At 44.0% G+C, this 23,593-nt stretch overlaps 1 protein-coding gene across 2 annotated transcripts in view; it reads left to right on the top strand.

The window, feature by feature from the left end:
- Positions 1–844: 844 nt before the first annotated feature.
- gypc (glycophorin C (Gerbich blood group)) overlaps positions 845–23,593 on the top strand; it is a 159,566-nt gene continuing 136,817 nt past the window's right edge. Inside the window, exons 1-2 of one of the 2 annotated variants that reach the window (XM_085986860.1) lie at positions 845–1,156; positions 21,366–21,537. In XM_085986860.1, coding sequence (XP_085842986.1) covers positions 21,516–21,537 — 22 coding nt within the window. In that variant the 5' untranslated portion in view covers positions 845–1,156; positions 21,366–21,515. The remainder of the gene's footprint in view (positions 1,157–21,365; positions 21,538–23,593) is intronic. The other variant, XM_085986861.1, reaches the window with a different exon arrangement.

Raw genomic sequence — 23,593 nt, 5'->3', positions numbered from 1 at the left:
GCCAATATTTATCCCACAACCAACATCGCTACAAGCAGATTATCTGGTCATTATCACACTGCTGTTAGTGGGATCTTACTGTGTGCAAATTGGCTGCTGAGTTTCCTACATTACAACAATGACTACACTTCAAAAAGTACTTCATTGGCTGTAAAGCGCTTTGGGATGTCCGGTATTCATGAAAGGCGCTATATAAATACAAGTCTGTCTTTCTTTTTTAGTGGAGAGTTTCAACCCATCACATCTGGGCTGGATTTCAAAGGAGGTTTTAGTGAAGGGAATGGTAGCATAGTGGTATGTTACTGGATGAATAATCCTGAGAGATTTGGTCTAATGATGCTGAGTGATGTAAGTTCAAATCCCACTACAACAACTGGGGAATTTAATTTCTGTTAATAAATAAAGCTGGATTATCATACAAAATTCATCTGATTCCCTAATGTCCTTCAGTGGAAGGAAATCTGCTCTCTTTACCTGGTCTGGCCTATATGTGACTCCAAATCCACAGCAAATGAGGTTGACTCTTTAACATCCCTCTGCAATGGCCTAATAAGCCACTCAGTTAAGGGCAACTAGGGATGGGCAAATCAATGCTGGCCCTTGTGACAGTGTCTGCTCATGATCACATAGCTGTTTGTGGGAGCTTGACTGTGCACAGATTGGCATGACAATAGTGACTATATTTCAAATTGGCTGTAATAGTGCTTTGGGACGTCCTGATGGTTGTGAAAGGCGCTATATAAATGCAAGTCTCTCTTCCTTTAACTGTACAGCGCCTCCTAAGGCCGGGCCATATTGATAACAGCAGTGAGCTCCCACCATAAAAGCAAACCGGCTGCTTGTCACAAAGCAGCTGCTTCGTACTTTGCAATGGGAGGGGTTTGCAGTTGGTCTCTGGACTCCGAAACTCGCAGCAAATCGTGTAACAGGAAACTCTCGTGACAGCAATACAGGCCCTCCCAGTTTTTGACCTCAGAGGGGCCTGCAGCCAGGTTCAAAAAAAAAAGACCGCTTTTTCCTCCCCCTCTTCACTCTTGTAGGAAGCGAAGTCTCTTTTCAAACGCGACTCACAGAGGAAAGAAAGCTTGAAGCAGTAGGAGGTCTAATTCCCCCACCCTCTCCTCCAGAGGGAAGGAACTGTGGCAGGATCCAAGTGGTGAGTTTTAAATTTTCCATCTTCCTTGTGAAGCATTTCCCCAACACGCAGACTGCACGTTCAAAGTTTTCTGCAGAGCCACCGGCGAGTTTGTTTCAGCTCCTTCCTCACTTGAGCAAGTACTTGCTGCTGCTGCCCTGGGCTCTGTGGGCTATCTCTTTGGTACTTTTATGTGTACAAGTTACGAAAAGAAACAGAGCTCTTTCCCTGTACCGTCGACAAAAGAGTGTATTTTAAGCCAAGTTTCTCGAGGGCACTTTTTTGTGCATTTCGGTTCGAGCTGGGTGGCTGCAGGGAGGTTTTTGTATTAAGTGCACAACAGGATAGTTGTCGCAGCTTTTAAGGTGCAGTGAAGCTTTCCTAAGGTATTTTTAATTCCTTGAATGTATATGGCACTGGCTTCGTGGTACCTTTTCTCACCAAGTGTGTTACTGATCTCATTCTGTGCACCGGTTCCCTTGAACCCCTTATCTGCCAGCCTGCAGTCAGCCCCACTCCCTCTGCCTGAAGGGAAAATCCTCGCTGGGGTAGTAGTTCCTGTTTGTTTATCAGATGAATGTTCTTTTCCGATCAGTGCTATGCTGAGTAGTTCTTTTAGCAATGTAACTGTGGGGAAAAATTAGTCTGTGTTTCATCATAGAACAGTACAGCTCTGAAGGAGGCCATTTGGCCCATTTGAGTCTGCGCCGGCTCTTTCGAAGAGCAATCCAGTTAGTCCCACTTTTCCCCCCCCCCCCCCCCGCTCCTTCCCCATATCCCTGCAATTTTTTTCTCCTTCAGTATTTATCTAATTCCCTTTTGAAGGCTTCCAATGAATCTGTTTCCGCCGCCCTATCAGGCAGTGCATTCCACATCCTAAACACTTGCTGTGTTTTTAAAAAAAAAAAAAAAAAAGTTTTTCAATAACCATAAATCTGTGCCTTCGCATATTGACCCTTCAGCCATTGGAAGTAGTTTCTTGCATTTACTCTATCTGAAAACAATTCACAATTCAAATCGCTTTATTGGCATGATAAGTTACATCTTATGTTGCCAAAGCATCAAAATACATTTATGGTTTAGCACATAAACGCAGTTCTATTAATACAGTGTATAAACAGGTATATCCCTGAGTGTATAAATATACATTCGCATTGTTTATATATATTCTTTTCTTAGTTTACTGGTTGTCCCTCTGTTCATGGCAAGCTTTAACATAGTGTGCCGCCAGTGTTATACAGCTTCTCTCCTCTCCCAGTAGGAATGGGAGTTTTTGGTTGTCATTCAGATTTCTGAAATCAGGGCATATTTGTGAGAATTTTTGGTAGAAATTCTCCCTGATGCCCTGATATTTTCCACAAGCTGTGAGGAAGTGCATCTGTCTCCACCACTCCCTGACTGCAGTGAGAGCATATCCTGTCCTCTCTTGGCAGCCTGGTCTGCCTGTGTCTGCCTTTTTCGATCGCTAGGCTATGTTCGCTAAGTCTGTACCTTGTCAAGGTTCTTCTCAGTTTGTTATCCTTTACCATGGTCAGGTAATCAGCTATGTTGTATTGTCTGTTTAGGGCCAAGTAGCAATTGAGTTTGCTTTGGGTTTTTGTTGTTTCTGCCCAATATGTCAGATATTTTTCCTTTTGCTTAGCGACGATTGTGTTGGGTCGAATTCTTTGTGTTACCCTGTCACTGTCCTGGGGCTGGTTATTGTTAGTAGTTACTTCACTGAGTCCCAGGACTAGTTGACTGAGGGTATTCTTCTTTATGGTCAGCTCTTGGCATGTCAGGGCGTCGTAGTGATAGCATTGGGGATTGCTCATTTGTAGGTGATTCCAAAATTTGGTGGCTCTTTTTTGGATAGTGATTATTAATGGATATTGGCCTAGTTCCGCCCTGCATGCATTGTTTACTGTTTTCCTTTGAGTCCAGAGGATACTTTTACAGAATTCTGCATGTAGGATCTCAATTGGGTGTTTGTCCCATTTTGCAAATTCTTGTTGAGTTAGCGGTCCCCATACCTCACTGCCATAGAGTGCAATTGGTTCAATTACTGATTTGAAAATTTTGAGCCAAATGCTAATTGGGATTTCTATTTGGATTGATTTTTTGATGGCATAGAAAGCCCTTCTTGCTTTCTCTTTCAGTTCATTCACAGCCAGTTTGAAGTTTCCCGTAGAACTGATTTTTAAGCCCAAGTATGTGTAGTTAGTGGTTTGTTCAATTTTGGTTGTTCCTACTGTGAAATTTATTTTGGGTCCCTGATGTTTGGGTCTTTGCTGGAACACAAGGACTTTGGTTTTTTGGGGATTTATTGTCCGGGCCCAAGTCTGGCAGTACGACTCCAGCAGGTCCAGGTTTTGCTGTAGCCCCTCTTTAGTAGGTGACAGCAGAACCAGGTCGTCTGCATAGAGGAGGAATTTAACCTTGGATTCATATAGGGTGAGGCCGGGTGCTGTAGATTGTTCAAGTAGTTTTGCCAATCCATTTATGTAAATATTAGAGTGTCGGTGAGATTGGCGAGCCCTGCGTCACCCCCCGCCCCTGTGGGAAGTATTTTGTTTGTTTGTCTCCAATTTTAACTGCACATTTGTTGTTTGTATACATTGATTTAATTACATCATATGTTTTCCCTCCGACCCCACTTTCGATAAGTTTCAGGAATAAACCGTCATGCCAGATGGAGTCGAAAGCCTTCTGGAAATCTACAAAGCATATGTAGATTTTGCTTTTGTTATGGTGAACGTGTTTGTCAATTAGGGTCTGTAGGGTGAAGATATGATCGGATGTTCTATAGTTTGGCAGGAATCCAATTTGGCTTTTACTCAAGACATTGTGCTCCTCAAGGAAGTTTATAAGTCTTTTGTTTATGATGCTACAGAATACCTTCCCCAGGTTACTGTTTACACAGATGCCTCGATAGTTGTTTGGGTCGATTTTTGTCCCCACTTTTGTATATGGGCGTTATGAGTCCTTTGTTCCAGATATCAGGGAAATAACCGACACTCAGAACCAAGTTGAAGAGTTTTAGGATAGCCAGTTTCATTTTGTTGTCTGTGTGTTTAATCATCTCGTTTAGTATGCCGTCTGTCCCGCAGGCTTTTCCTGGTCGCAGGTCCTTGAGTTTTTCAAGAAGTTCTTTTTCTGTTATTATGGCGTCCAGCGGGTTTTGGTTATCTTTTATGGCCATTTCTAGCTTTTCCAGTTTTTTGCATATTTGGTGTTGCTCTGGTCTTAGTGTGTTTTTCTGGTATAATTTTTCAAAGTGGTTTACCCATGTGTCCCCATTTTGAATGGCCAAATCGTCGTGTTGTTTTTTGTGTAGTGTTTTCAAGTTTTCCCAGAAACAATTGGAATCAATGGATTCCTCCATGGAGCTGAGTGTATTCTTAATATATTGCTCTTTTTTGGTTCTGAGTGTGTTTCTGTATTGTGTTAGTGTCTGACAATAAGTAAGGCGTAGTTCCTCGTTTTCTGGATGTCTGTGTTTTTGGTTTGATATTTTTCTAAGTTTTTTCCTCATGTTATGGCAATCTCGGTCAAACCATTTTTCATAGTTTTTTGTTTTGGGTTTGTTCTTGCGAGCTTTCAAGTTTGCATTTGTTGCCAAATTATCAAAAATATTGTTTAGTTTACTAACTGCCCGGTTTACGCCTTCTTTATTGTGAGTGTATATGTTATCCAGAAAGGTGTCTAAGAGAGCTTGAGTTGATGCATTGCTAATTGTTTTCTGGTATTTTTCCGTGTCGTTTTTGGCCCATCTGTACGATTTTTTGGTGTTGTACAGTTTACTGGGTTGTGTTTCTATGTTGTTTCTGTCTTTTTGAGGAACATAGTAATTTGACTGATCTGACAGTGTTGTTTGTGGTTTGACTGTGAATGCTCTGAAAGAGGATGGGTCTAAGTCTGTAATCATATAGTCTACTGTGCTGCAGCCAAGAGGTGAGCAATAGGTCGATCTTCCTAGGAGGTCTCCTATGAACCTACCATTGACAATGTACAGACCCAGGTTTCGACAGAGCTGTAGTAGCTGTTTTCCGTTGGTATTTGACTGCTTGTCGCAGTTATGCCTGTATGGAAGGGAAGGGATGTCAAAGTGGTTATTCCCGAAAACGTAATTGTTTCCCTGATTATTGGTGAAGTCTGGTTCTTCGCCTTCGTAATTTTAAGCACCTCTATCAAATCTCCTCTCGGCGCGTGGTGCCCAGAATTGGACACAATACTCCAGCTGGGGCCGAAATAGTGTGTTTTATAAACGTTTAGCATAACTTCCTGGCTTTTGTACTCTATGCCTCTATTTATAAAGTACAGGATCCCGAATAAGCAGCGCCACAATTTCTTATGGTGGTGGAATAGTCCTGATCTCGTGGAAGGCCATCTTAACAGCAAATACAGCAGATTTGGACCACGTTTGGCTTAATGTAAAGTGGGAGAAAATTGTACTGTGAAACTGTTTTTAGGGACTACTTCTTGTGAGCTTTTCTCCCACAGTCTTGGCAAGTCACTCCATTTTATATCACAATAGCTTGTATTCATATACAGTGCTGCTCACGTAAGGGAGGTCTTAGCGAGCACTTCCTTTTTGAAAAAGGGGAGTGGTGGTGATTGAGCAAGGAGCAGACATTTGGATGGGGAGAGAAGAGGGATCAAAGATATGGTTCAAAACCTGTTGGTGTTTTTTTTTAAAAGAGACTGTTGAAAGAATTAAAAGGAAGTGATTTTTGAGGTTGAGCAGTGACTTGAGAAAGTTATTGGAGGATGTGATGGAGCTGTTTAAAAATTATGAAGGGATGGGACAGGGTAGATAGAAACCGATTGTTTCCAGTGATTGAGAACTCTAGGAATGAGGGAGGGGGGTCACGGATGTAAGATTAAAGCGTTGATTTTAGCACCACTTGCCCGGCAAGAACAGGACATGTGGGGTTTGCGATATAAGCAGCGTGCAACTCTTGAGTCTGAACCACGCGCCATTTTATCAGGTGTGTTTTTTGGCCAGCCTGCAAGGCCCTCACAACTGGCAGGTAAGGGTCTTATTTGAGATTCAAAACTTGGAGCCTGATGATGTCAATCAGACCCCAACGCTATTTTAACTTTCTGCCGCGAGGTCCGCGCCCAATGCTGGGGAAACCCAGAGCAGTAAACCTAGAAGAAGGCTGAAAAGGTAATTATAAAAAAAAAAAAAAAAACACTTTTCCTTGTGAAGCCAGGAGGAGCAAGATTGCTTCTACTGATTCCACAAGAAAATCTAGGGCCCTGGGCTTCTCGGCCCTTATGACGCCTGCCCTACCACCACTTACCTGACTGCCAGGGACTGTTCCCGTGGGTCCTTGGCCCGGCTTCCTACCTCGCTCGCTCACCCCCCGATCTGACTTCATTGACGTCGAGTTCGAGCAGCAGTCGGGCCTGGTGTAATTAATTGAGGCCCAGGAGTTAAATTGGCTCGGGCCCCACATCAACAACAACAAATTGTATTTTTATATGGTGCCTTTCACATAGTAAAATGTCCCATTGCGCTTCAAGGGAACCTGCAGCGGGTAGTCAAAACTGCCCAATGCATTACCAGCACCCGGCTACCGACCATAGAGCACATATACCAGAAACGCTGTTTACGGAGGTCACGGACCATCATCAAAGACCCTACCCACCCCAGCCACAGTCTGTTCGCCCTCCTGCCATCTGGGAGACGCTACAGATGCATTCGCACCCGTACGACCAGATTTAGGAACAGCTTCTTTCCCAGGGCTGTCATCCTACTGAACTCCACAAATAAACTCTAAAGCCTGCACATCTGCCAATGCACTTTATTATGGTTATGTTTATGTTAATGTATTACAAGCCAAATGTATGTTGAATGTTTAAATGTCTTAATCTAAATGTACACTCTCGGGAGCCGCAAGCCTACATTTCGTTGTACTGCACTTGTGCACTAAGAATGACAAAAGTTGATTTGATTTTGAAAACCTGACACCGAGCCGCATCATGAGATATTGGGACAGGTGACCAAAAACTTGGTCAAAGAGGTAACTTTTAAGGAACATCTTTTAAAGGAGGAGAGAGAGTTGGAGAGGTTTAGGGAGGGAATTCCAATGCTTGGGGCCTAGGCAACTGAAGGCATGGCGGAGCGAATAAAATCGGAAGCGCCAGAATTGGAGGAGCGCGGGGATCTCGGAGGGTTGTAGGGCTGGAAGATGTTAAAGATGGTGAGGGGGGAGTACGCACCGCTGCCTCCACTCTTCCCTCTCTCGCCCGCAGTTAAAACCAGGGCTTCAGTGCTGGAGATTTAAGCCAGAGAGCTTTTTGTTTTTCAGAGGGTTGTGAGGCTGTAGAATGTACTACAGGAGCTAGTGATTGAAGCAGTAACCAGGTCAACCTTTTGAGAATCGGTGAGATGGATGGTTGAAGGAAAAGGTCATACAGGGATATGGGGACATGGTGGGCACATGGGATGTAGACTACTGCTCGTGTGGAGGATAAACCCCAACATGGACTGGTTGGACTGAACAGCCTGCTTCTGTGTTGTAGTTCTGTGTAGATGAGTTTAAACTGATTACATTCCCAGTAATATCTGATTTGATCCCTGTAGTGATTTTAAGAGGGGCAGCAATTGAACGCACATTGCTTGTCCACTGAATCCTCTTGTGTTTCACTTGCGGCCCATTTATGCCGCAGAAGCAGTTGTGGGTAAAGGCGAGATTGCTGGTGTCCTGTGTTTGCCTCATTTTGTACATCGTAGGGTGGAAGTGGAGTACTGGAGACAACAATGGATCAACCACCACAACAGCCACGTTTGCAGCTTTGCATTTCTGGCTGTGGACAGACGGGGGTGAAGGAAACCCGTGTCCATCACAAAGCATTGCAGGCCTGTGTGGGGACAGACGGAGAGCTCCGCCCGTGTGTGGCCAGGTTAAAATTGTGACTCCTATTTAGTGGCACCCAAAGCAACCATTTAGTATTGCTAGCAGTGTCGTTGGAAGCAGGGATGAAACCACCAACACAAGATGATGATCTGTACCTTGAGGCATGTATCCCAGCTTTATGTTGCAATGCTGTCCCTAAAGGCAACACTGTAATGTAAGCGGATTACTATTCCTCCATACGCAATGACTCCTCTCTTGCAAAAGTATCATGTGTCAGTTTGGCTCAGTTAGTGACGCTTGCATTCTGGGTCAGCAGCTTATGGATATAAGCCTCGCTTCAAGACTTGCGTGCGTAACCAAGGCTGAGGGAGTGCTGCATTGTCTGAAGTGTTGTCGGCAACAACAACAACTGCTTGCATTTGTATAGCATCTTAACATAGAAAAATGTCCCACGGCGCTTTTTGTGATCCCACTTAACAACCTAGATACACTGCGAAGTTCTGTATCGCAACTAACTAAGCACTGTCAACACAATATCAATGCCATTGCTGCTGAAAAGATAGTGGCCCGGATTTTGCTTTAAGAATAACAATGAGGCTATCGGAGCTCGCCATTATTCAAGTGCAAATCGGACAGCAATTTCCAGCGATGGCACGTGCGCAGGTAAACTTGGAAATCAGGAAGTTGCTGTCCAAGTTGCCCAGCTCCAGAAGCTTCGCTGCACCGATATCTTGCTGAGAGACTCCGCATTGAAACACAGGGAATGGCAAGATGTTGGGGTACTTGCGTAAACTCGCCAGAAAAAGTTAGGGCTTGTCCATTCCAGTGTAAATACATTTTTAATGGTGGGATAAGTCTTGATTACTGCCAAACAGCGCCTCTGGCACTGAAAATGAACTTTTGCAAGTGTGGAGTCTCATTCCTTCAGATTTTAATTATTGTTGGAGATTTAAAAAAAAAATTTTTTTAACTTTTTTTCTCTCTCTCCCATCTTTCCCCTTCTTTCACTTTCTGTACATGATTAGGCATTGAATTCAATATTCTAACTTGCATTTCCTGGTTCAGACACTGCATGGTTCGGTAACAATTCTTCAAAGGATGTTCTTGCCATGGAGGGAGTGCAGCAAAGATTCACCAGACTGATACCTGGGATGGCAGGAATGACGTATGAAGAGAGATTGGGTCGATTAGGCTTATATTCGCTAGAGCTTAGAGTGAGAGGGGATCTCATAGAATTTTATAAAATTCTAACAGGACTAGATGCAGGAAGGATGTTCCCGATGGTCGGGGAGTCCAGAATCAGGGGTCACAGTCTAAAGATAAGGGGTAAGCCATTTCGGACAGAGATCAGGAGGAATTTCTTCACCCAGAGTGGTGAACCTGTGGAATTCTCTACCACAGAAGACAGTTGAGGCCAATTCATTAAATATATTCAAGAAGGAGTTAGATATATTTCTTAAGGCTAAAGGGATCAAGGGATATGGGGAGAAAGCAAAGACAGTACTGAATTTGGATGATCAGCCATGATCGCATTGAATGGCGGAGCAGGCTCGAGGGGCCGAATGGCCTACTCCTCCTATCTTCGAATGGGCCAGAAATTAGGATCAGGTGCTTGCCGCGCGTGCAAGCCCCCGATGTGCACTCACCCGGCGCGCTGACATCTGAAGCCTGGGCCTGCTTGGAATTCCTGTCACTGGCCCGGTTCAGATGTCGGCGCGATGTGCTTGCCTGATCCAGCGGCGTAGTTAGTTCGATGTGCTGGCTGGGATCAGGTGAGCACTGTGCAGCCAATCAGGGGAGGGGAAACTTCATTCATGAGTTTGATAGTAAGAACTGTCAAACTCATGAAAAGTACGGGCACCCAAAAGACTAATTCAACTTAAATAAAAAAAATTAAAAATCCCAATAATTAAATAAACTATAAATAACTTAAACTATTTTAAACAATTAATAACATTTTTGAAATTTTTTTAAGAAATCGGGTCTAAAAATAAACTTACCTTACTGTAAAGTCCTTTAAAAACAATGAAGCTGTGGAAAAAATGTAATAATTTTAAATAATAGACCACTTACCTTCAAGAATCCAGTCCTTGCGCCTCCTTTATATGTGTAAAAAGTTGAGGCCCTTGCACACGGGCAAACCTGTCAAAAAGAAGGAAGTTCAACGCGTGCGCGCTGAGTCCTGCGCACACGCGTTGGACCTCTGAAACCCTTGGAGGAAATGCCGGTTTTCCGCGCATGCTGAAATCCGGCACTTCCAACGGGCCAGTACCCCATCCGTACTCACGCGTTGGGAGTGGAATTACTGGCCTATTCTGTTTTAAGAGTTGCTTGCCCTGTTCACACAGGTCCCAGATCCCCTGTAGGGGGCACTGTGCCAAAATGGCTTTTAAATCACAAGTTCCAGTGCAAAATCTCAAAGTTGGTGGGCAAGTGTAAGTGTAATGAATGGCTGGTGTGATTCGTTCGCCGCTGACTGCAAATTCCAGGCTATTATTTTTCCATATAAGGGTAGATGCAGAGGATGTTTCCCCTCGTGGGGGAATCTAGAACTCGGGGGCACAGTTTCAGAATAAGGGGTCGCCCATTTAAAACTGAGATGAGGAGGAATTTCTTATCTCAAAGGGTCGTGAATCTTTGGAATTCTCTACCCCAGAGAGCTGCGGAGTCGGTCATTGAATATATTTAAGGTGGAGATTTGACAGATTTTTGAACAATTTAAAGGAGTTGAGGGTTCTGGGGAGCGGGCAGGGAAGTGGAGTTGAAGCCACGATCAGATCAGCCATGATCTTATTAAATGGCGGCGCAGGCTCGAGGGGCCTTCTGATTTAATTGTCCAGGGCACTCCAGTAACAATCGTTATGCTACTGTACCCACTGGAGATGTTTATGATGAATTTATATCTTCTGAGAAACTCTGGTCTGAAGCCACAAAATAATTTTTTAAAACATCGTCTTCAGACCAATTTGTTTTATAAAGGAAAAAAAATGAAAAACTATATTTTGGTGCTGGTGATTTCACTGAAGTTTCAAATGCATTGGTTAGCTTTCTTCAAGCTTAAAGATTCAAATTTAATGTGTTATATGTTGCGGTAGTCCTAACAGCCCTTTTTTTGGGTAGATGTCAAAAAAGAAGCATAGAATGCAAAAGCATGGAAGTTCTGCTGAACCTTTTTATAAATCTCTGGTTAGGCCTCAGCTGGAGTATTGTGTCCAATTCCAGGCACCACACTTTGGGAAGGATGGCAAGGCCTTGGAGCAGGTGGAGAGCAGATTTAATGGAATGGGATGAGGGATGACTGTTATCTCGAGAGACTGGAGAAGCTTGGATTGCTCTACATAGAGCAGAGAAGGTTCAGAGGAGAGGTGCTCAAAATTATGAGAGTAAATAGGGAAAACTGTTTCCACTGGCAGGAGGGCCGGTAACCAGAGGTCACAGATTTGAGGTAATTGGTGAAAGTACCAGAGGGGAGATGAGGAGAATTTTTTTTTTACGCAGCAAGTTATAATCTGCAATGCACTGCCTGAAAGGGTGGTGGAAGGAGATTCAGTAGTAATTTTCAAAAGGGAATTGGATAAATACTTGAAGGGAAAACATTTGCAGGGCCATGTGGAAAGAGCAGGGGAGTGAGACTAATTGGATAGCTCCTTCAAAGAGCTGGAACAGGCACAATGGGCCAAATGGCTTCCTTCTGCTGTATGATTCTATGATCTCAAATCTACCTAACACCCTTCTCACTATAATCATCTAACTGTTTCTTGAACTCCTTTATAACTATATAATTTTTTTCTATATATATCATGTACTCTCTATTTAGGCATCAGCATGTTGTGACACACCTGCAGCTGCACACCTCTACCAAAATATGTGGCTTCCAAAGCTGCAATTCCCACTGACTTTTAAGTACCGCATCACTAATGCACTCTGAGGGACAATTACATTGTCCTGATTTTGCATGGGAGATCCACTCATAGAATCATAGAAATTTACAGCACTGAAGGAGGCCATTCGGCCCATCGTGTCCGTGCCGGCCGACAAAGAGCTATCCAGCCTAATCCCACTTTCCAGCTCTTGGTCCGTAGCCCTGCAGGTTACAGCACTTCAAGTGCACATCCAAGTACTTTTTTAAATGCGATGATGGGTATCTGCCTCTACCACCCTATTAGGCAGTGAGTTCCAGACCCCCACCACCCCTCCGGGTGAAAAAAATTCTCCTCCAATCCTCTCTAAACCTCCGACCAATTACTTTAAATCTATGCTAAGGCTACCGTGTGCCAAGATCAAGTGCAAACACAGAACCTCACCTGATGGGAATGCAGATTAGAGAATTGGCAAGGAGGTCATCACACTTGACGTGCACATCCGCTGAGCAGAGCCTTGCAAAGTTTAGCCTGTGCTGTTCGCTTGAATGGCCTTCCCTGGTAAATTATTACATAAGCCTTTAGCAGATCGAACAAAAAGAAGTCAGTCTGGATGCAGGGTGAGTGGTGTTTGGTGTCAACTACTTGTGATGTGGCTAAACATGAGCGAGTCAGCCGCAGCACCGCAAGTGCAGTTGGATGCATGGAACAAGCCTGTCATGGATTGCAAGTATAAGCATTTGAATTGCGAGGGCATTTAAACAATTTTTTTTTTGTTTTTTATTTTATACGGTTCTGAGGTAGCTAGATTTAAAATGGGAACTTTTTCCTTGACATAAAAATGAAGGTACTGGAAACTTTTTTTATCTGGCACCGACGGGACCGGCGTGGTGCCGGTTGATCAAAAAGTCTGGATTACAGAGAGGTATAGTTACCAAGGTACGAGAGCCCCGTTCACAGCCACAGGTGCAGGAGCCCCGGTTACACAGCCACTAATATATAGTAAAACTTACCTGAACCTACTCCTGAATTTTGCCGGTTAAAAGAGAGTTTCCTGTAATAAGACAAGTTGTCTGTGGGGCCAGGTTGGTTGATATGGAAATTAGTTAGGATCTTGGAATTTTGTTTCGGCTGCAAATTGAATTGTAAATGATTGAGATACAATATATAGAATTTACAGCACAGAAGCAGGCCATTTGGCCAAACTGGTTGATGCTGGTGTTTATGCTCCCCTCTTGTCCTACTTCACCTCATCCTATCGGCATAACCTTCTATTCCCCTCTCCCTCATGTACCTATCTAGCTTCCCATTTAAACTCATCTACGCAATTCACCTCAAGCACACCATGTGGTAGCGAGTTCCACATTCTAGCCACGCTCTGGGTAAAGAAGTTTCTCCTGAATTCCCTATTGGAGTTATTATTGACCATCTTATATTTATGGCCCCTAGTTCTGGTCCCCTCCCCCACACAAGTGGAAACATTTTCTCTACATGTACCCTATCAAACGCTTTCATAATTGTAAAGACCTCTATTGAGTCGCGCCTCAGCCTTCTCTTTTGCAGCTAAAAAGCCCCAGCTCTTAACAGGTTTTAGGAATCCAGATAGTGTGCGAGTGCTGCCTCATTAGTATTTTGTGCATTCATTTCACAGACGTTGAATGAGGCCATTGGGAAATCATTTTTCATGGTTAACCCCTTCATAATTTTAATCGCCTCTATTATATCTCCCCTTGACCAGTTCTGCTTCAGTGGAAATAGCCACAGTTCTTTTATATCTTTTTAATCATGAATGATTGACAACTCTGACTTCAGAGACCTTTGGACTAGTTAAGTGCTGGGGCATTCTCCCATAGTCTTGATGGCAGAGGCATATTCTGTGGATGAACTCTTATTCACCTCATCCACATGCAATATCTTATCCAGAAGGTCTAGAGGGATTTTTTTTTCTTGGCGTTTGTTGCTTATCCAAATACATTTCTTAAAAGAAAGGTATTTTTCATAGACTGAGTCGAATGTTATTGCTTTAAAGTATTGTGGGGATTCAGTATCTTGTTGCATCGCTTGGCTTTTGTGTATTAATTACCTGTTTTTAAAAAAATAAAAAATAAAAATAAATAAATAAAATAAATAAATCTGACTGTAGTTTTAGCCTGTATCCATTGGTCAGTTGGTGTGGCATTTCCTGTCTTCCAGGAAAGACTTGAAAACACAATCCATTCCACCTGATCGCTAGTGAACCGTTTACTACAATTAGATGTTAAATTTTTGATCCTGGACCAGATTTCAGATCCTAAGGGACACAGTCAGCTAAAGGAAAAGGCCGTCTTTTGTCTCCACCAGTCCTATCACAATCTCGTCTTGTTTTGAATACCTCTTAATGTCTCTTCACTTTTCTCTTTTGTTCTCTCCCAGCCTGGCCTTTTAATCTGTTTCATTTCTTGTGCTTTTTCAGTCTTGACAAAGGGTTTCGACCTGAAACGTTGACTATTTCTCTCCACGGATGTTGCCTGGCCTGCTGAGTTTTTCCAGCATTTTCTGTTATAAAGGAAATTGCCAGTTTTTTTTGCTGTGAAGGCAAGGGTTGTGAGGGGAATAGCTCCAACCAAAACAATTCATTCCCATGATCTTACTTAGACCTAGAACCTGACTCTTGTCCAGATGTTTGAGTTCAGTCGGTGAATTAGAGAAAGGAAAACTTATAACATGTCCGAGGCATCCCAAAGCACTTCAGACAATGAATTACTTTTAAAAAGATGGTCATTGCTGTACTGCAGATGAATGTGGCTGTGATTTTATGCATAGCAAGATCCCACAATGAGATACATGACCTGTGAGGTTGTTTGCTTTTGATTGTAATTATTTCTAAATAAGTCATTATAATTGTAATTAGGAACCCACAACCAAAATCTTACACCTTCAGCAGTGCCAATTAATTTAAGGCAATGCGTCTTGAGTTCATTATACTAACGGTACACTATAATCCATTACACTGAAGCTACAGAATAATTGCTTTGTGGTTCTTGACGTCATTGTGTTCTGTGGATTTCTTATCCAGTGAGACACTTTTTTTTTTCCTGCTTGTATTGTGGCTTGGTACAGACACACATGGGTGGTGTTGCGATGGGTACCCCAACAAAGACTTCACCTTTGAGTACAGAGGTGCGGAGGGAAAAAAAGGTCAAAACGAGCTGATCTTGTGCCCCAAAAAAAGTTGACATAAGAGACCCAATTTGTGAAAAAGTGAGACATGAACTTGGGAGTTATGGACCAGTTAGCCTAAAGAAGTCAAACTAGCATTTATACAGCACTTTTCCCATCTTCAGAATGTCCCAGAGTGGATCACAGCCAATTAATTATTTTTGAAGTGTAGCCAATGTTTCATAGGCAACATTGCACATTGAAAGGTCTCGAGTAAATAAATAACCAATTAATCGGTTTTGGTGGTCTTGGTTGAGAGATGAATGGTGGCTGGGACACTGGGCAAACTTCCTGTTCTTGAAATATTGACATTAGCTCTTTTACATGCACTTGGACAGGCAAACAGGGCCTCAGTTTGGCATCTCATCCAACAATGCAGCACTCCCTTAGTACTGCACTGATGGTGTCAACTTCGATTAGGGGCTCAAGTCCATAGTGGGATTTGAACCTACAACCTATTGACTGAAGTGAGAGTGCTCTCTCTCACTCTCTCTCTCTCTCTCTCTCTCTCAGCCACACTGGCTCTTGGCTTAGCCTTGCTAACATGGCTCAAGATCATTTTAGATGTTGCAGGCAATGATTTTACCAACAACAAAGCATAGATAGGGAAAATCCCATTTGGTTTATCAAGCCTACTCCATCCAATGAACATGTATGATTCACTCTGAAAGAAAATTAATCTCCTGAAGGAAAGTTAGCAATATAAACAGTGTACACAAATACAGACCCTCAACTCCAATCCAACAAAACCTCAATGTTCCTCTCCCATGATAAATTGCTGGCTAATAATGGTACCAGGGATGAGGGAATTCAGTTAAGAGGGGAGACGGGAGAAGCTGGGATTGTTCTCCTTAGAGCAGAGAAGGTTAAAGGGAGATTTGATAGAGGTATTCAAAATCATGAACGGTTTTGATGAGTAAATAAGGAGAAACTGTTTTTAGTAGCAGAAGGGTCGGTAACTAGAGGGCACAGGTTTAAGGTGATTGGCAAAAGAACCAGAGTAGAGATGAGGAAAACAATTAAGCAACGAGTTGTTGTGATCTGGAATGCATTGCCTGAAAGGCTGGTGGAAGCAGATTTAATAGTAAAATGCAAAAGAGAATTGGATAAATACTTGAAGGGACACAATATACAGGGCTATGGGGAAAGAGCAGGGGACTGGGATTAATTGGATAGCTCCACCAAAGAGCCAGCACAAGCATGATGGGCCGAATGGCCTTCTGTGCTGTATCATTCTATGCTTCTATGTTAAACAAATACTGGCCCCAACAGGACAGGAAGTGGCATCAGGTCACTTAAATCATAATATGATTTAGGCAGAGTCAACATGATTTTGTGCATTCGATAAGGTGCCACATAAAAGGTTATTGCACAAGATTAGGGCTCATGGGGTTGGGGGTAATGTAGTATGGTTGGAGGATTGGTTAACGGGAGAGAAAACCGAGCAGGGATAAACGGATCTTTTTCAGGTTGGCAGGCTGTAACTAGTGGGGTGCCGCAAGGATCAATGTTGGGGGCCTCAGCTATTTACAATCTATATTAATGACCTACATGAAGGGACTGAATGTAATGTATCCAAGTTTGCTGACGATACAAAGCTAGATGGGACAGTAAGTTGTGAGGACAATACAAGGAGTCTGCAAAGGGATATAGATACATAGAAGATAGGAGCAGGAGTAGGCCATTCGGCCCTTCGTGCCTGCTCCGCCATTTAATGAGATCATGGCTGATCCTTTAATTCAGTATCCCGTCCCCGCCTTCTCTCCGTAACCCTTAACCCCTTTTGCCCGTAGAAATATATCTAATTCCCTCTTAAATATATTTAATGAGCTGGCGTACACTGCCCTCTGTGGCAATGAGTTCCACAGGTTCACCACTCTCTGAGTGAAGAAATTCCCCCTCATCTCTGTCCTAAATGGTTTAGCCCTTATCCTTAAATTATGTCCTCTAGTTCTGTTCTCACCCGCCAAGGGAAACATTCCTTCTGCATCCAGTCTGTCTAGACCTGTCAGAATTTTATACACTTCTATGAGGTCCCCTCTCAATCTTCTAAACTCCAGTGTGTACATCCCTAAACTACATAGTCTCTCCTCATAGGTCATTCCCGCCATTCCTGGTATCAGCCTGGTGAATCGCCGCTGCACCCCCTCCATGGCAAGAACATCCTTCCTCAGATGAGGCGACCAAAACTGTACACAGTACTCGAGGTGTGGTCTCACCAGTGCCCTGTACAGCTGCAGCAAGGTATCCCTGTTCCTGTATTCTAACCCTTTTGCTATGAAGGCCAGCATACCGTTTGCCTTCTTGACCGCCTGTTGCACCTGCATGCTCGCCTTCAGTGACTGGTGTACAAGAACACCCAGGTCTCTCTGTACTTCCCCCTCTCCCAATCTATTGCCATTTAAATAATAATTTGCCCTCCCGTTCCTGCACCCAAGGTGGATAACTTCGCACTTGTCCACATTATAGTGCATCTGCCATTTATCCGCCCAATCGCCCAGTCTGTCCAAATCGCTCTGGAGCTTCCTGGTCTCTTCCTCTGAGCCCACCCCACCTCCTAGTTTAGTGTCGTCTGCAAATTTGGAAATGCTGCATCCGACTCCCTGATCCAGGTCATTAATGTAAATTGTGAACAGCTGGGGGCCCAGGACAGATCCCTGTGGTACCCCACTTGTTACTGCCTGCCATTCAGAAAATGAGCCGTTTATTCCAACTCTCTGTTTTCTATCTGACAGCCAGTTCCCTATCCACGCCAAAACTTTCCCCTTTATCCCATGAGCCTCAATTTTCCATGCTAATCTTTTATGTGGGACCTTATCGAAGGCCTTTTGGAAGTCCAGGTACACCACATCTACTGGCTCTCCCCCATCTATTCTACCAGTTACTCCCTCAAAAAATTCCAATAGATTAGTCAAGCACGATTTACCCTTTGTAAATCCATGTTGACTCTGTCCTATCCTGTCCCCATTTGCTAAGTGCTCCGCTATTTCATCCTTAATGATGGACTCCAGCATTTTGCCCACAACTGATGTAAGGCTTACAGGTCTGTAATTACCTGCTTTTTCCCTACCCCCCTTTTTGAATAGTGGGGTAACGTTAGCTACCCTCCAATCCATCGGCACTGTTCCCGAGTCTAATGAATTCTGAAAAATCATCCTTAGTGCATCCGCTATCTCTAGGGCCACCTCCTTCAGTACCCTAGGATGCATGTTATCAGGCCCTGGGGATTTGTCCACCTTCAATCCCTTTAGCTTCCTTAACACCATATCCTTAGAGATATTGATTTGCGTCAGTTCCTCCTTTGCCAATGTCCCTATTTTTCCCGATATCCCAGGGAGGTTTTTTGTGTCTTCCTTCGTAAAGACTGACCCAAAGTATGCATTTAGTTGATCTGCCATTTCCTTATTTCCCATTATATATTCCCCTGTATCTGACTGCAATGGACTAAGTGAGTGGGCAGTAAGGTGGCAGATGGAGTATAATGTAGGGAAATGTGAGGTTATTCACTTTGGTAGGAAGAATAGGAAAACAGAATATTTTTTAAATGGTGAGAAACTTTCAAATGTTGGTGTTCAGAGAGATTTGGGTGTCCTTGTGCAAGAAACACAGAAAGCTAGCATACAGGTACAGCAAGCAATAAGAAGGCAAATGGCATGTTGGCCTTTATTGCAAGGGGGTTGGAGTATAAGAATAAGGAAGTCTTGCTACAATTGTACAGGGCCTTGGTGAGACCACACCTGGAGTACTGTGCACAGTTTTGGTCTCCTTATCTAAGGAAGGATATACTTGCCTTGGAGGCGGTGCAACGAAGGTTCACTAGATTGATTCCTGGGGTGAGGGGGCTGTCCTGTGATTAGAGATTGTGTAGAATGGGCCTATACTCTCTGGAGTTTAGAAGAATGAGAGGTGATCTCATTGAAACATACAAGATTCTGAAGGGGATTGACAGGGTAGATGCTGAGAGGTTGTTTCCCCTGGCTGGAGTGTCTCAAACTAGGGGGCGTAGTCTCAGGATAAGGGGTAGGCCATTTAAGACCGAGATGAGGAGGCATTTCTTCACTGAGGGTTGTGAATCTTTGGAATTTTCTGCCCCAGAGGGCTGTGAATGCTGAATCTTTGCGTAGATTCAAGGCCGAGATAAATAGATTTTTGGACTCCTGGGGAATCGAGGAATATGGAAATTGGGCAGGAAAGTGGACTTGAGGTCTATGATCAACCATGATCTTATTGAATGGCGGAGCAGGCTCGAGGGGCCATATGCAGGTGCAGCAGGCGGTTAAGAAGGCAAATGGTATGTTGGTCTTCGTAGCGAGAGGGTTTGAATACAGGAACAAGGATGTCTTGCTGCAGTTGTACAGGGCCTTGGTGAGACCACACCTTGAGTATTGCGTGCAGTTTTGGTCACCTTATCTGAGGAAGGATGTTCTTGCCATGGAGGGAGTGCAGCGAAGATTCACCAGGCTGATACCTGGGATGGCAGGAATGACGTATGAGGAGAGATTGGGTCGATTGGGCTTATATTCACTGGCGTTTAGAATGAGAGGGGATCTCATTGAAACTTATAAAATTCTGACGGGACTGGACAGACTAGATGCAGGAAGGATGTTCCCGATGGTCGGGGAGTCCAGAACCAGGGGTCACAGTCTAAGGATAAGGGGTAAGCCATTTAGGACAGAAATGAGGAGGAATTTCTTCACCCAGAGAGTGGTGAACCTGTGGAATTCTCTACCACAGAAGGCAGTAGAGGCCAATTCATTAAATATATTCAAGAAGGAGTTGGATATATTAAGGCTAAAGGGATATGGGGAGAAAGCAGGGACCGGGTACTGAAATTGGATGATCAGCCATGATCTCATTGAATGGCGGAGCAGGCTCGAGGGGCCGAATGGCCTACTCCTATCTTCTATGTTTCTATGACCTCCTCCTGCTTCTATTTCTTATGTTCTAATCATGCTCGATGGAATTTTTTTTTGAATCTACCAATACTAAAATGACTTGCATTGATATAGCGCCATTAATGTAGAAAACCGTCCCAAGGTGCCTGTAACTATCCTCAACTTCCAATTCTTATCCAGCTCTCTTTTTTTTGTGGGGTAAATGCAGCAAGTAAAGAGGACTGATGCTTTGAGAAATAGTCAAGCAGTGATTGGGAAGCGGTAGGGCATAGCTCCAATCTACAGGAGTCCTTTGAATAAGTAACATAATGGATGAGCTGTAGACTGCTGTAACTTTACCTGGATTTTTGTAGCCTCTTTCATCAAGTTTCAGTTGTAATTATGTTGGATGCTAAGGTTGCTGGAGACCTGATCCAAGTCTTTTAAAATGCTCTGAGGCATGTACAACTTGGATGAGAGCAGGCTGTTTTAAGTTGGATTGTGAGCACAGAACATTGTTGGAAGAGTAGAGGGAGCGTTGCCCTATATTTAATTCCTGACTTACAAGTTTATGATCTATTCCTTGCTGTGGGCAAATTAAGAAATAAATTGTCGTTCAACCAAATAAAGAATGAAAAACTTTCATTTCTATAGCACCTTTCACAACCTCGGGAGGTCCCAGCCCGCGTTACAGCTAACGAAGTACTCTTGAAGTGTAGTCACGGTTGTCATGTGGGAAACGCAGCCGCCAATTTACGCGCAGCAATTTGGTTGAAGGGCATGTGGTTGTTGGAAGAGAGAGAGAGCGAGACTGGGGGGGAAAGAGAGCGAGACTGGGGGGGGAAAGAGAGCGAGAGACTGGGGGGAGAGAGAGCAAGAGACTGGGGGGAGAGAGAGCAAGCGACTGGGGGGGAAGAGAGAGAGAGAGCGAGCGACTGGGGGGGGGGAGAGAGAGAGAGAGAGAGAGCGAGCGACTGGGGGGGAGAGAGAGAGCAAGAGACTGGGGGGGAAGAGAGAGCGAGAGACTGGGGGGAAGAGAGCGAGCGACTGGGGGGAAGGGAGAGAGCGAGCGACTGGGGGGGAAGGGAGAGAGTGAGAGACGGGGGGGGGGGAGGGGAAGAGAGAGCGAGAGACTGGATTACACATGTTGACCAGGGCACTGGGTGGACTCCCCTGCCCTCCTTCGATGTCCACCTGAGCGGGCAGACGGGATCTCGGTTTAACATCTCGTCCATGCAGCACTCGCTCAGGACTGGACTGGACTGCAGTTCACTGTTGGCCTGGATTACATGCTCAAGTCTCTCTGGAGTGCGACTTGGTGCAGAAATGTTCCCCGAGCTCGGGGAAAGGGTTCATTTAATGGGAGAAATTGATGCCATGCCCCTGCTCGTGAAGTCAAGCAGTTGCTGAAGCGAAATGAATGATGTATGCTGTTTCCTTCCATTTGTAGAACGCTAGTTCAGACCTGGAGGACCTGTAGGCATTCGTCCGCTTCCCCTCTCGCCCAGCTGCTTTAATCTGATCTCCTCGTTGACAGCCACCGCTACATTTACTTTAACATTGTTCAGCTTCTTGCTGAAGGGTAACCTGCTAGAGCTGGATGATGTCTACCACTCTCCCAGGTAATCCTGCTTTGAAATAATTCGAAGTTTGTTTCAGATATGCTCGAGTTTGATGGGAATGTTTTTTTTTTTAACGGTCAGATAAATTTTTTGCTATGTATTAAACTGGCTGAACAATTACCGTACTTGTCGCTAATGTGTCTTTCTCTGAAATGAATTTTGCACGGAAGTGGTAGCAGCCTTCGGTTGCCCAAAATGTCGTCTACAGGCACCAAGACCTCTTATTTCCACCTCCGTAACATTGCCCGTCTCTGCCCCGCCTCAGCTCATCTGCTGCTGAAACCCTCATCCATGCCTTTGTTACCTGTGGACTCGACTATTCCAATGCTCTCCTTTCATCTTGCACGCTCCGTAAACTTGTATCTGAACATACTGCTGTCCATAGCCTAACTCGCATAAACCTCTGTTCACCCATCACCCTGTGCTTCCGGACCTACATTGGCTCCAGTTCTGGCAATGCCTGATTTTTAAAATTCTCATCCTTTTTTATGTCAAATTCCTCCAGGACCCAGCCCCTCCCTATCTCTCTAACCTCCTCCAGCATGACGACCCTCTCTGCGCTCCTCCAATTCTGGCCTCTTGCTCAACTGATTTTCATCTTTGGCGGCCATGCCTTCAGCTGCTGAGGCCCTAAGATCTGGAATTCCCTCCCGACACCTCTCCTTTTAAGTCGCTCCTTAAAACCTACCTCTTTGACCAAGCTTTTGGTCATCTGTTCTAATATCTCCTTATATGGCTCGTTGTTTGATAATCGCTCCTATGTTAAAGGCGCTACATAAATACAGGCAACTTTGTGCTATCCGGCACTGACGGGACCGAGCTGCTGCCGTTCCCTCAAAACTGCCGTACACTCCAGAGCTAATGTTGAAACATACGGAGATGAATCAACAAACCCTGTTGCTTAGCAACAGCCTCTTAAACAGTCGGCAAGCGTCTCAAGCTGAAGCTGTTGCTTAGCTACAGACGTTGCAGAGCTTGACTGTTCAAAAAAAGCAAAGAAAAGAAACGAAGAGAATAAAAAACAGCTCCTGATTTTTGCCGGTGGCTCGAGCTTGCCAGACGGTTCGCCTCCGGACAACACCAAGTTTCCTGTACAAGTTGTTGTTGCATATTTCATGATTTATAATTTGTGAATTGCAGAATTGTGTATTTCTCCTCCAGATCAGTCAAACTTAGTTTCTGTGGAACTTTTATTTTTTAACCTTTTGCTCCATGTGCAGTGGGATCATGTGTGCAAAAAAAAAAAAAAAATAATCACTAAGACTAGGGCATTTTAAGGCTTGAAATTTGTTGGAGCTTTTATTAGTCTAAAAATGGAAACTGCACAAAAGTGCTTTAATTTTAGCCCCAGATCCACCGGGAATGCTCATCCTAGAGGTTCCTGTCATGCCTTGTAAAGTGTGGCTTCAGCATTAATTAGTCATCTGTCTCTTGTCTTGCTGCTTGCCGTGTTGGGATCAGATTCAAATGGGATTAAAGTGCATGTGTATATTTAGGGAGAATATTGCCTGCAAAGTGGTCTTGTCTGGGTGGTTGACGTTGGTATTCACGTATTAGTTGTTTATGGAAAAACAACAGCGGAACCAAAATGTTAAACTTGTTAACTTTTTGTTTTTCTGTTCTCGGTTTTGAGAACCTGGGATATTTGAACGAAATTCTTGGAAATCCATTTTTAGTTTGTGGAAACCTAAAACTGTGTACATTCCAGACTAAATAACCATCAAAAAGGGATTTAACCTGTCCAGCTAGCAATCAACCGAGTAAATACAATGCTGAACGATCTAATCAAAGCATCAGAGTACAAGCCTGAGTTATATCGTACTGTACAGCACTGTGGTTAGACTACATCTTCAGTACTGTCTCCCATTTGGGTCACTGAGACACAAGGAAGGTATTCAAGATCTGGAGGCAGCACAGAGAAGGCTACAAGAAACTTGAGCTTTACGGCCTTGAAAGTAGATACGAGCATGCATACAAAATTGACGGGCAGGAAAAGACCAGCTGGTGCATCAAGTCTGCCCCACACCTTGGTGGTCAGAGCATCATGACTTCTTCA

The sequence above is a fragment of the Somniosus microcephalus genome, chromosome 4 (assembly GCF_052327205.1).
Source record: "Somniosus microcephalus isolate GS21.2 chromosome 4, FLI_Smic_1.0, whole genome shotgun sequence".
NCBI lineage: Eukaryota > Metazoa > Chordata > Chondrichthyes > Squaliformes > Somniosidae > Somniosus > Somniosus microcephalus.
Note: the sequence above shows the minus strand (reverse complement) of the source record. Positions and strands in the feature narration are given on the sequence as shown.